At 41.8% G+C, this 13,638-nt stretch overlaps 1 protein-coding gene across 6 annotated transcripts in view; it reads left to right on the top strand.

Moving 5' to 3' along the window:
- Positions 1 to 13,638, top strand: part of COL15A1 (collagen type XV alpha 1 chain) — a 290,144-nt gene that overhangs the window by 96,045 nt on the left and 180,461 nt on the right. For all 6 annotated transcript variants that reach the window (XM_048839369.2, XM_075125516.1, XM_048839366.2 and 3 more), the window contains one exon: positions 5,227 to 5,774. In XM_048839369.2, coding sequence (XP_048695326.2) covers positions 5,227 to 5,774 — 548 coding nt within the window. The remainder of the gene's footprint in view (positions 1 to 5,226; positions 5,775 to 13,638) is intronic.

Raw genomic sequence — 13,638 nt, 5'->3', positions numbered from 1 at the left:
GGGGTCGGGCTGGCAGGGTCATATATAGAGCACCATATCGGCGCCACTCCAGGGGGCTCCACAGCCAGCCCGATGGGAAGCTGCTAGGGAAAATGTTTCTGACATCTGTGCATGCGGTGCGCGCACACACCTAACTGGAATAGATAATGAGCAACACATCTCGAAGACATCTGGGGGGGAGGGATAGCTCAAGGGTTTGAGCATTGGCCTGCTAAACCCAGGGTTGTGAGTTCAATCCTTGAGGGGGCCATTTAGGGATCTGGGGCAAAAATTGGTGATTGGTCCTGCTTTGAGCAGGGGGTTGGACTAGATGGCCTCCTGAGGTCCCTTCCAACCTTGATATTCTATGATTCTATGAAGAACAACAGTTACAAAAAGGTGAGTAGCCGTTTTTTGCTTCTCTCTCTCTTGGTAAACTGTTGTTGCCGCTTGAGTAAGTTTTGGAATTTGGTGGGGTTGGTCCTGGCCTTTGACTGGCTGAGGTGATGGCCTATTCTATGTGTTGGCTGGTGTCACGCTGTCTGGAGTGGCTCACGACTGTGAGTGCCCAGCTCAGGGCAGACTGTCAGAAAATAGGGCAGACACCCCAAACTGATGGTGTGTTCTGTAATTAGATTTCACTAAGCCAGTAACAAATGTGAACTCCTGGATCACTATATCACTCTTACAATTGAGTCACAGACAGTCCCCTTAGACTCTCCAGTCTATCTTGCCACCCAGGCAAACTGAACTTTGTGATAAAAGGATCACTTACATAAAAAATCACATCAAATTTAGATTGCTTTCAGTCCCAAGAGACCAGTCACTTACACCAAATCAATTGGTACTCTGGATTTTGCACCGAAGACAACTCTGGCAGCCAATTCTCTTGTAAACTAACTAAAGGTTTATTAGCTAATAAAAGGAAATGAGAATTATTGAGAGGTTAAAGCAAGTAAAATATATGCACAGGTGAGTCACAGTTTGTAATTCCAAATGGTGGCAATGATGTAATAAGCTGCTGGTTTCCCAAATCTTTTCAAGGTACCCAAATTGTCTCTGGGGATCTCCATTCTGCATCTGGTAAGCTTCCCTGTAAGGGTCCAAGCAGTCCAGAGATGCAGGATCTTTCCTTGAATCCATACTTATAGCTTCTTCTCATCAAAACCAAGCTGATAGGGTCACTACCCATGTGGGCTTTGCATTTGATGTCAGAGTGAGGAATGCATTTTGAGTCTTAGACTTCTGATCATGATACACAATGACTATTTGCTTTGAAATTAGCACTTTTCTATTGAAGTTCTTCATTTTCATTCCACAAAGCTTCTTTCTCATTTGATGGGTTATTTAATAACAGAGTATTTACAATGTAATGTTTGATACTACATTATAACGGGATACAGATAAGTGAAAATGCAAGTAGCATCCCATTAGTTTTCATGAAGTTTAAACACCAAATACACTTATACATTTAACAATCACTTTGATCTATACTAATATAAGCGAATTGGCCTAGGGCTCTGGCATGAGCTGGCACCTGGTCTGCTTGCATCACAGCTGGTTTGTTATGTCCTTCATGCCCACATGTAGTCTGAATCATGAGGTGACTTAGTCAGAAGTGAATGTCTATGGGGAATTATTGAAAATACTATTAATACTTTAAGTGACAATAGAGGTAGATCATCTTCAGAAACAGGTTAAGGAGATGGTCTTAGAAATGCAGCTCATTCCTCTGAGTATACGAAACGTTCAGTGAAAGTAAGATCTACTACTTCAACTTAGCGTATCATTCCTTTTTGCTTCTAAATGATCCTGTTCAAATACTAATCTAAACTACAGAAGCCCGATTAACCATTTCACACTGCCTTTGCATTTTAAGGTACTATTATTACACCGTAAAGAAGGAAAAAGGAAAGAAACACACAGGAATCACTGCTTTCCCCCTTCAGTCTGACAAGAAACTGGATCCCTTTCCTGTTCTATGACCCTAAGGACTTCTCTGCACTTACAGTGCTGCAGCAGCACCAGAAAAGCTGTACCGCTGTAGCACTTAGTGAAGATGCTACCTATGCCAATGGGAAAGCTGTTCCCGTTGGCGTAGGTACTCCACCTCCCTGATCAACAGTACTTATGTCAATGGGAGAAGCCCTCCTGTCGACATAGCACTGTCTACGGCAGGGATTAGGTTGGTATAATTACGTTACTCAGGGGGGTGGATTTTCCACATTATGTAAAGATTTGTCACTTTGGATGGGCTAGCACCAGCAGGAGAGTGAATTTGTGTGGGGGGTGGAGGGTGAGAAAACCTGGATTTGTGCTGGAAATGGCCCACCTGTTGATCACTTTAGATAAGCTATTACCAGCAGGACAGTGGGGTGGGAGGAGGTATTGTTTCATATTCTCTGTGTGTATATAAAGTCTGCTGCAGTTTCCACGGTAAACATCTGATGAAGTGAGCTGTAGCTCACGAAAGCTCATGCTCAAATAAATTGGTTAGTCTCTAAGGTGCCACAAGTACTCCTTTTCTTTTTGCGAATACAGACTAACACGGCTGTTCCTCTAAAACCAAGTGATGTAGTTATACAAACATAGACTTGGTCTATACTACCAGTTTAAGTGAACTCTACCTCTGTTACCACCTGCTGCAGCTCCTGGGTTATTACAGATTCCCCTTTGCTAGCAGCATGCAGCTATGTAGGTAGAGTGCACTCAGCCACTTTGGCTGAGACACATATTATCCTGGCTGTCACATTAGCATATATAAAATGAAGTCAAGTATCAGAGGGGTAGCCATGTTAGTCTGGATCTGTAAAAACGGCAAAGAGTCCTGTGGCACCTTATAGACTAACAGACGTATTAGAGCATAAGCTTTCATGGGTGAATACCCACTTTGTCAGATGCATGCAGTGGAAATTTCCAGAGGCAGGTATAAATATGCAAGCAAGAATCAGGCTAGGGATAATGAGGTTAGTTCAATCAGGGAGGATGAGGCCCTCTTCTAGCAGTTGAAGTTTGAACACCAAGGGAGGAGAAACTGCTTTTGTAGTTGGTTAGCCATTCACAGTCTTTGTTTAATCCTGAGCTGATGGTGTCAAATTTGCAAATGAACTGAAGTTCAGCAGTTTCTCTTTGAAGTCTGGTCCTGAAGTTTTTTTGCTGCAGGATGGCTACCTTTAAATCTGCTATTGTGTGTCCAGGGAGGTTGAAGTGTTCTCCTACAGGTTTTTGTATATTGCCATTCCTAATATCTGATTTGTGTCCATTTATCCTTTTACGTAGAATGAAGGTTCATTTTGGGGTCTAAAAATTATAAAATAATATATTGTTTCACAAACAACAGGAATATAGAGTATGCCAGTATATACTTGATCATTAAAGTAATTTAAGGATTCAAGTTAGTCGTAACAGAGATAGGGACACATCTTTCATGTACAGTTTTAGAAAGCAACAGTATCTGAGGATTTATTAATTGGAGTGTTACATTCAAAACAAGAGAAAATATTTTAATATTGTGCATGGATGTTAAAAAACATCCATGCACAAGACTTTTGTCTCTCCTACCTCTATGAAGTTTAAAACTTCTGGAGGGGGTTCTGATAAGCATTGATCAAAGGTATGGAGAGTTTTAGCTACAATGATATATTAAATTTTTCAGGATAAGAGGAGGCTATGGAGGTGAAGGAGGAGGAGTGTATGATCTTATTGCTATGTACAAATACATAAAACAGGATAATCAAGACTTAGATTCTAATTAAGCCACATGTGGAATTAGCCAGACATTCCTGGTTATTAAAAATGCTATAATATTTTTAGTGTTTTATTTCTCAGAAGGTGATAGGCATTTGGAAGTCTCTGTTCTTGGAAGTATTGGTAGAATATACCTTACAAGGAATCTGGAAAATGTGAATAAAAATGGGATTAGATGCTCAATGCTGGTCATACTTACTCAGATGTAAAACTGACTACCAAGGAGGAGTTTTCTCCCAGGGCATATTTTCAGGGACCATTACTTCTGGGTATGTTACGGAATGGAAATTCCCTGATTTCAAACTGAGATTTAACGACTGAAGAATGTTTTTCTATACAAAGAAACCATGGAAGAAAGCATTCCTTGAACTGACAAAAGTGGTGTAAAATGAAAGCTGAAATCCTTGTAATATGTGTTTGAGCAAAGTTTTAGTGTTGCCAACTTTCTGACTGAAGAAAATGGAACACCCCTGCCCCACCCCTAGGCCCCACCCCTTGTCCAAGGCCCCATCCCCAGCTCACTCCATCCCCTCGCTCACTCACTCATTTTCACTGGGCTGGGGCAGGGCTTTGGGGTGTTAGAGTGGTTGAGAGCTCCAGCTGGGGGTGTGGGCTCTGGGGTGGGGCTGGGGATGAGAGGTTTGGGATCCAGGAGGGGGCTCCAGGGCTGGAGTGTGTGGCCCAGGGGTTCAGAGTGTGGGAGGGGACTCCATCTGGGACATGGGGTTAGGGTGAGGGAGGGAATGAGGGCTCCATCTGGGGGTGCGAGCTCTGGTGTGGGGCCAGGCATGAGGGATTTGCGGTGCAGGAGAGGGCTTTTTTAAAAAAAGGAAGCTTTGAAACAAAATATAATTTTGAACCATAAACACTGAAATGTTTCATTTAAAAAATGTCAAAATAAAAGATCCCAGGGTTTGTTTGTTTTTTTCCCAGGTTGCTTTTCATCCAAAACAATCTGGTAAAACTGACATGAATTCACAAAACATTTTGATGTTGCCAACTCTCATTTTTCACTACAAAAAAGTTTCATATAAAAAAATTCTCCCAGCTCAGCTTGTAGCCTTATCCTGAATTTGTAAAACTCCACTGCATTGTTTGTGTCAAGTTGTTGCTTCCTCCCTTCATCATGGCTATGTTACAATATCTTTGTTTATTTGAGAAAACAAAGGAATAAATTATCCATTCTCTCATCTCCTCTCTGCAAGTACATGTAACTCGTGGTTTATGAAAGGCTAAAGGAGAACATTTTTGTAGGAGCTTCCTGCAGAAGAACTGGTTCCCCAGCTCACTTAAACGTGTGCCTAACTTTAAACATGTGAGTAGTACCGTCAGTCAATGAGATTTCTTATGTGCTTAAAGTTAGGCATGTGCTCAAGAACCTTGCTGAATAGGCGTTTCAAATATTAGCACATTAGTCGTACTGTAACTTCATTAAGCCATATAATGTTAAATGAAACATAGACTCTGGAGTAAATAACATATTTTTGTCTCATACTACAGAACGAGGATCAAAGGGTCATCTTGATCTGACAGAGCTGATAGGAGTTCCACTCCCTCTTTCTGTCTCCTTTATCACTGGCTATGGAGGGTTTCCAGCTTACAGTTTTGGACCAGATTCTAACATCGGCCGTTTGACAAGCACTTTAATACCACAGACCTTCTATAGTGATTTTGCTATCATAGTTACAGTAAAACCAAACAGCGATGATGGAGGTGTACTATTTGCAATAACGGATGCCTTTCAGAAAACTATATACTTGGGAATGAGACTATCGCCAGTTGATGATGGCACCCAGAGAATAATCATGTACTACACAGAGCCTGGTTCCTACATCTCCCGAGAGGCCGCTTCATTTAAAGTTCCAGTGATGACTAATAAATGGAATCGGTTTACAGTGACTGTTCAGGGAAATGACGTTGTTCTGTTCATGGACTGTGAAGAATATAACAGAGTTCAGTTTCAGAGGTCACCTCAGGCCTTGCAATTTGAATCCAACTCTGGTATATTTGTTGGAAATGCAGGAGCAACAGGATTGGAAAAATTCACAGTAAGTACAGTATGATGGATTCTAAATGTTCTTGATAGATGTTTCCTTTCAAAGAAGTTCTGAGTGCAATGGCTAAGCATGAAGAGAAGTCACATCTGAAATATCCTGTATTTTCCATACACATGGAGCAAAACATATACTTTAGTCTAGACTGCTGTTATTTTGGGGTAATTAACAAAGAAAGTACAAGTATAACATCTCCACGAGAGAAAGCAGAGTGTGCCTTTCATTCTATAAGCTCCTCTGTCTTGAATTGCCCTCGCAGCATTGCCCCATAGCAAGCACAAAAACCAGAATGACAACTACATACACCACAGGAGACATACTTTTTTTCTATTAAATAAGGTAATATTTTGATTTCAAGGTTATTCCACTGAGTTGGTACTGAAAGAAAATGCTGCTCACCTTTTATTTAATGGATATCACCACACATGCATTTACACGTACAGATACATGAAAAAGCTATGATGATATGGTTTGGAGTGACAATTTTATTGGCACGAACTGGGAATGACTTAATTACTCAGTAGGCCTGGATGATATGGATATGGCAGATGAGGTGGTCAAAGAGGCATGTGTGTTTTGAAGCTAGGATTGCAAAGTCATGCACTAAAAATATAGGAAATGCTAGAATTAAGTCAATGCAATCTTAATTCTCTCCACTAGTGTGTTTGCATTATGAAATGGTCTTTAATTATGTGATTACATGCTAACATTTACATAGGACTTCTACATTATAAAGGGCTGAGGGTGGATGGTGCTCAGGGAGTGAATCAGAGTTGTGTAGGGAATGAGGCTCTTGTCTGCAGGCCCTCTTGCTGTAGAAGTTGGAATGTGGGCAGATAAAGGATGGTCTTGTGGTTAAGGCAGGTAAATGTCACACAGGAGAATTCATTTCTATCTCTGGCTCTGCTACAGTGTTCCTATGTGATACTGAGCAAGTAACTAAAGCCCAAATTGCCACAAGTGGCCATTAGTTGTGTTCCTCATTTTGAGAGCCCGAATGGAGACACCAGTGGTCTGATTTGCAGCAGTGCCATGTACTCAACTACGGACGAAGTCAGTAGAAGCTGTGGATGGTTGATACCTCTGACAAAGACAGTGTGGTCTGAAGGAATAAGCATGAGATTGAGAATCAGGATGCCACGAATTCTTATTTTGGCTCTGCTGTTCAATCACATCAGCCTTCTTTCTTAGTGTGCCCATCTGTAAAATGTGGATAAGAAAATGTATTCCTCCTCAAATGAGGGGGTTGTTAGGATTAATTAATGTTTGTACAATACTGTGATTGTATACAGTGTTGTAAAAATGCTAAGTACTTTGAAAAATCAGCCCCTAGGTGTCTTCAGTCAGGTGCCCAGTCACCGAAAAAACCAAAATTAGTGGACTTTAATTAGTTGGCAAATTTTGGTCTATGCGCTCAGTTCACCCTCTGTAAACTAGCAATAGTAGTACATTCCCACTTCACAAGGGAGCTGTGAAGGTAAATTTGTTAATGTTTGTGAGGATCAGATGATACAATGATAAGAACTATAGAAAAGCTATTGAGGAAATTATTAATTCCTTATTTGGTACAATGGTTGGATGGTGTGCAGTAATTAAGGCACAGGACCATAGGTGCTGGAAGCAGGTTTCTTGAAGTGGTTTCTATTATATACAGGGCTAACAGTTTTGGTTAAATGGCTCTCAGCACCCCCTATAAACTATAAACTATAAAAATTGTTCCAGCACCTATGCACAGAGCCACAAACTGAATGATGAAAATAGAAAGAAATACTGAGCCGCCTTATTTGCTGTAGCTCACCCAACACGTGCCTGGATCGAGGCAGGGGTCCTGTAGAGAACTTAGTATATGATCATATAAGTTAAAATTGTATCAAAATGCACTTGCACAGTGGGCAAAATTAGGGTTGCCAGGCAACCTTAATTTGGGCATTTCTTGATTGCTGAGTGTTTGACTTTACAACCTTAATAACTTTTTGGTTTTGTATGTGACTTCCTAGTATTTTTTAAAAAAGGAAAACAAATTCTGTCATGTTCAGATGTAACATTAACGTTTACACTCTGTGTGTGTGTGTGTGTGTGTGTGTGTGTGTAGAGTCACATGAGTGTGTGTTTGTGTGTGTGTGTGTGTGTGTATACACAATACTCAATATAAAGGGAGAGAGATTGAATACTGAATGAGACTCTATAGATCTTTTGGTATATTTCATGTGAGAGTCACAGTGTGAATAGACTAGAAATGTGGCGGGAGACAACATTAATATATTCATGATCATTTTGGTCAGCTCTAGATGTCTATGACCATTGCAGGATTTGGTTCACAGAGGGTTTGCAACACGGATTCTGCAAGTCCAGTTGACAGGACTGGAAGCAAAGGAAGACTGCAGTTTTTCTTGGAGTTTTGGATCTAATGAGCTTGAATTTCCAAAGGGAGAATCTCCTAGGAATTGGGTCCCTAGGTTAGGGGAGTGGAAAGTTTTTGGAAGAGGTAAGGAAAGGTTGCTAGTTGGGGTTTGTAAGGAGCAAATATATAAAAGAGTGCAACTTTTTCTAGACCATGATCTGATGTTTGCCAACAATTCAACATCGAACTCCAGGCTTATCTCTTAAGGCTCAATGTAAATATACCATGAGGCTTCCTGTGCCCTTTGTAATTAGGTTTGGTTTAGAGCATTGGTTTGTTTCACTTTTTCTAAGTGTATCATTTTAATGCTGTAACAGCATTTTTAACTGTGATTTGCTGAACACACTTATTCCCCGCTAACCATTAGCAACAGACTGATCATGTAAGTTACATGACCACCAGCCCACCAAGAGACACCAAGAGTTTCAATGCAAGATGTAAGCTGTGTCTACAGTTTATATACTGCTAGAACCTTATGTTGTGGTTCAGTGACATGGAATAGACTTAAACATTAGCACGAGGTTTCCATGCCTCATCAGCCTGATTAAAAACAGCTTCCTGCTGGGACTAGCTTGGAATTCTCAGCCTGTCAACTTCCAAACTGAAATCTGTCAAAATGTAAAAGCCTGACTCGGCACCCAGTCAAAATGAAAACATCAGGTTTTTTGTTTTGTCTTCTTTTTACGTCTCCAGTTACTTCAAGTGGTGCATAATAATTTGGGAGAGTAATATCTTTCCCAATAAACTAATTAAGCAACAGTGCCAATTTTCATTGAAGTTTTTGCTTCAGAAAAACAGGAAATACCTTCCTAAACCCATTGGTAGTAGCAGATCTTGAGCTCCATCTGGTAAGCAATAGGAAGATGCACTTGTACTTAGAATCAGAACATTTCAACTTCAGACAACAAAAATTACAATTTAAGGGGCAGCATAGTCTTCCCTCAAAACATGCATGTGACTCTAGTTAAGGTTAGCAAGCATTGCCCCTGCACTTCTAGCGCTACATTTATCTCTCGTTATTTATTATTTGTCACTAGCTAGTGACCAAATAATAGTTTATTAATAATAATAGCTGTTCTTTTGATCATCCAGTGCTAGTATCTAGGGTAATTTATCCACTTATCATCGCCATGGACTTAATCCAGTACTCATCGAAGTCAATGGGAGTCTTTGCATTGACTTCAAATGGGCATTGAATCAGACTTTGGAGGGATCTCATTAATGCATTAATTTGTACTAGAGATCTCTATAGATCTAATGCACCTTTAAAAATATATATCTATATAAATCTGAGTGCCAAATTTCTCTGTCCTGGCTCATGCAACCAGTCCCATTAAGTCGGTTTGTTTATGGGAATCCAGAAAAATCAGGCTACTTTGCTTAAGGTCCCTAGCTTTAGGCACCCGAGTTTGAAAGGTTAGGCAAAGACTGAATTGGTGATTTCCACAGTACAGTAGTTTGTATCTATGCTCAATAGAAATTTATAATGGGTTACACGAGGGGGCATCTTTTCAATAAAAATACGCAGTTGCACACTGTTTTGTCATGTAATTATGGTAAAACAACATGAAACAAATTTAGGCTTATGTGAATTTCAGCAGATATCCTGATTACTTTGGTATCGCATTTGTGAACTTGACTATGGAAGTACAGGTTAGCATGGGCCATAAAACGCCTTTCGTCCTCAACTTCTTTTTCACACTGAATGTTGTAGTTCCATTTGAGTTGCACCCCTTGCTGAAGCTGGAAAAAAGAAGGCGGTGGTTCTCTTCCTCACTCTGGGCACAAGCCAGCTTCCAGCCTCTTGAGATGCTGAAATCAGACACCACTCACGGCAGATGATGCAAATGTCCAAAATATGATCCCTTATGCTCTGTGGGCCTCCTCAGGCTTGTTTACCCCTCAGAGGGATTCAGATCCATGATGGGCATAACAGACATGTGTCTAGGGCTCCAGAGATGTGTGATGAGATCAAAATCTCAGCTCTCATGGGAACAATTGTTTCTGGCCCTCATGATTGCAAAGAAAAGCTTGAAAACATGAGCTGAGTGTATGTCTGCCTGAGTCTGCAGAAGGGCTGCAGCAGATGTGGGAGCTGCAACCTTTAGCGCCAAGGAGGAAACTGCCTGGCCCCACACTCTCCACTGAGGCAGACCTGCCACCACTCCCCAGGCTGGGCGACTTGGCTGGAGGTAGTGGCTAGGCTCTGCAGAATTGACTTCACTTTGGGAGGGCTCAACTTTGCTCCCCTGGCCTTTTGGTTCCAGAGGTCAGATGCGGGGAGGGAAATGGTGGTATCTGCCAAACAACTTCCAGTCATGGCACCAGAATGAGAGGCTGCTCTTGATACTGTGTGCAGGTGTGTGATCCTCCCTCTCTTTTCTTACATGATTCACAATGAAAGAGTAAATAATCACTGGATAGCTGAACTGCCCATCATCAGGCAGTGAGAGGAATGGGAGAGGTCACACATCTCTCAGCTATTGTTTCAGGCCTCTGCAAATTGCTGCGCTGGTTGCACTTGTTTCACCTTGGTAAGGTTTCCTTTGAAACCATAAGGGCTAGGGACTTTAACAAACAAATACCGCCCCCCCCCCCCCCTCAGATGCTAGAAGCATCCTCAAAAGAGTGCTGGATCACTGATTCAGCCCAGTTCAAATCCTGGTTGTATCCACTCCCATTTTACCAAGCCAAAACTTTTGCTCAGTAGTGAGGTACCCTGGGCATATGCATGTATTTTTGATGCTCCACTGTGTTAGCCCTACTGTTGCAAGGCATACTGTGGGAGAAGCTGAAAAGCCTAGTGGAGAGTGCTTGACCTATCCTGGCATATGCATTGTGTATACACACAGCACTGTCCCTTGTTGCTATTCCCAAAAAGAGCATAGTACACTACCCCCACCCACCCTCCAGCGCCCACTGGCAACATCAATATGCATGCAGGGAGTTTTCAATGACTCCACCTTCTCTCTCCCTGCCAACCAACACACATGTCAAATCACTCTCTCCTGCTGCTCCCATCTCTCTCAACACTATTACTTATTACCTCCATTTATCTAGTGTTCCCACTGCTCACAATGGCAGCCAACAGAAACAGTACTTTGGAAAGCTTTCCCTTAAGTATACTCCTATCTCACCATGGGAGCAGTAGCACAGAGGGAACAGTGGGCTGGAAGCTCAGAGGCAGCATAGTATAGACGTGTGTAGACTCCTACCCTGGAGTCTGCATGTATTGTTATATAACAACAACAGCAATACATAATGCTCAGCCTACGGTTTCTACTGATCTCAGATCTTCTTGAAGTTTTTTTCTCAGCAAGACCCCTCTGTTCCTGCTCCTAGCTCTGTTCTCTGAGAGGCACTTGGAGCTACTGTAACAGGACTCAGCTGATTGGATATTAGAGTGAGTCAGCAAAAATAACTTCCTCTCTCTACAGGGTTCTAGCTTCCCCTGAGTGACTCATAAGTAGAGCCTTATATTACTGCATGGAGAGCCCTAGAACCTGCTGTGCCCTTACTGGCATCTTGTAAGACTACCAATTAGCAACTCAGATCCTTGCTCTTCACAAAGTATACGAAGAGTGGAGAGATGAATCAAGAGACCTTCTGGCCCCCCTAGGCAGACCCAAGGTTTGTAGGAAAGGAGACCGCAAGATACTGGTGGTTGTGTATTAGCAAAGGTGGGGAGTGGGGAGCAAAAGGCAGGAGAACTTGTACATCCTTCATTGCGGCTGCCATTTTGAGCAAAGGGTGGGGGAACAAAAGCTCAGGCGGCAGAGTGATTGTAGACAAATATGGCGGCACCCTTATGGTACCTGGAACTAGGTTGCTTAAAACCCCTTTCCCATAAACTTTTTTATAAAAATATCTTACAATACTTACTAGATGTGTCTCCCTTTCCCCCTGCAATTTGGTTCTCCTCCTGTGGGTGCTGTGACTGTGATTTGGTCAACTTCTGGGGTCTCCAGGACTGGGTCTACTTCTGTCCCGCAAGGCGATAAGAAGTGAGGTTTAAGTCCTCATGCTTGGTGTCCTGGTCACTGCTTGGTGGTATCCACACAATGCAATGGCTCAGTGGTGGCATCTTTCCCAAATATACAGTCCAGCCCCGCATTGTAGCCACAGACCCTGAGAGCTCTCCTAGAGGTACTATTATTGTCCTTTTTGCTCTTATAACGCGTCTGGAGCTCCTTTCCCTTAGTGTGGCACAGGATTGGGTCTCCGTTGTGCCCCCTCACCTTCATTTGTCCAGATAACTGCTGGACTATTTGTACGTTGTGGTGGCTAACTTTCAGATGTTTCTGTACTGTGACAAAGTCAGGCCGGACGGCTGCAAGAGGGTCTGGGAAAACAGGTATGTTAGCCCTAGAATGGTAAAGGCCCTTTTCCGTACAAGCTGGGAAGAGGTTACTTCAGGTCAGTTAGGGACACCTGAGTCCAATTAAGGGCTACCTGAAACCTGTTAAAATCTCTCTCCTAGGGGTTGTGGGGGAGGAGAGACAAACTGCTGCAAGCCTGGAGGCAGCAGGGAGATAGGCTTCTCCACTGTGAGAGACTGTGCTCCTCTCTCTAGGGGAGACACCTAAAACCCAGTGCTTGCTTTGCTGTCTTCCAAAGGGTAGAAATGGGCTGAAATAACAGTTCTTCAGGCTTCTAAGTGTACAGTAGGGCCCCATATCCAAACTTAGCTGCCTGGCTTTAGGAACCCAAATGAGTGGCCTGATTTTTAGAGGTGTGGGTGCTTAATTTGAAACCTCCAGGTTTGAAAATGCAATCTAATTTTTTTTAAAGGTAGTTTTAACAATGTAAACTGTTAAGGTTAAGTATTTTGAATATATAGCACACCACTGCGTGTACTTGTAGGGAGCATAATATATTTTTTAAATACTGTCTCAGAAGTTGCCCAGTTGCATACTCTTTCTGAACCCAAAACTAGAGTGCAGAGGAATATTGTGCATGTTTCCATGAAGCGTTTAACATAGTTGTTAGACTTCTGCAATGTTTCCTTTGCTTTGTGCACACATTTTACATGTCTTCATATAGTCAGATTAAGTACTTAAGTATACCTTTTGAATGGATTTTTCTATTAGAGCATGTACGTTACTGCATGTTCTCTTTCTTAACCCATCTTTCAGCAGCTCATAAATTTTGGCAAGCATATTTCTTTTGAGCGGAAGTTTTCCATGCTTGCTTTCAGTCCAAAGGGACATTTGTTTGGAAAGTTCTTGAGGAAAATATGGTTCAGCTGTTTTTGAGTATTTCATGTGCTAAAGAAATACACTTTTCCCATTTCCCACTGTTCTTAGTAACTCACATTGCTGTGCTATCTCTGGGTTGCTACTGCTTTAAAACAAGATTACGTTTTGTTGGTAAAATTAGACAAGCTATTTGATTTGTTTATAATTTACAATATTAAAATATATGTAAAATGTATTATTCTAATGATTTAAAGTGACC

This window comes from Caretta caretta, chromosome 2 (genome assembly GCF_965140235.1).
Source record: "Caretta caretta isolate rCarCar2 chromosome 2, rCarCar1.hap1, whole genome shotgun sequence".
Taxonomy (NCBI): domain Eukaryota; kingdom Metazoa; phylum Chordata; order Testudines; family Cheloniidae; genus Caretta; species Caretta caretta.
The sequence above is the reverse complement of the archived record's forward strand: the minus strand, read 5'-3'. Positions and strand labels throughout refer to the sequence as shown.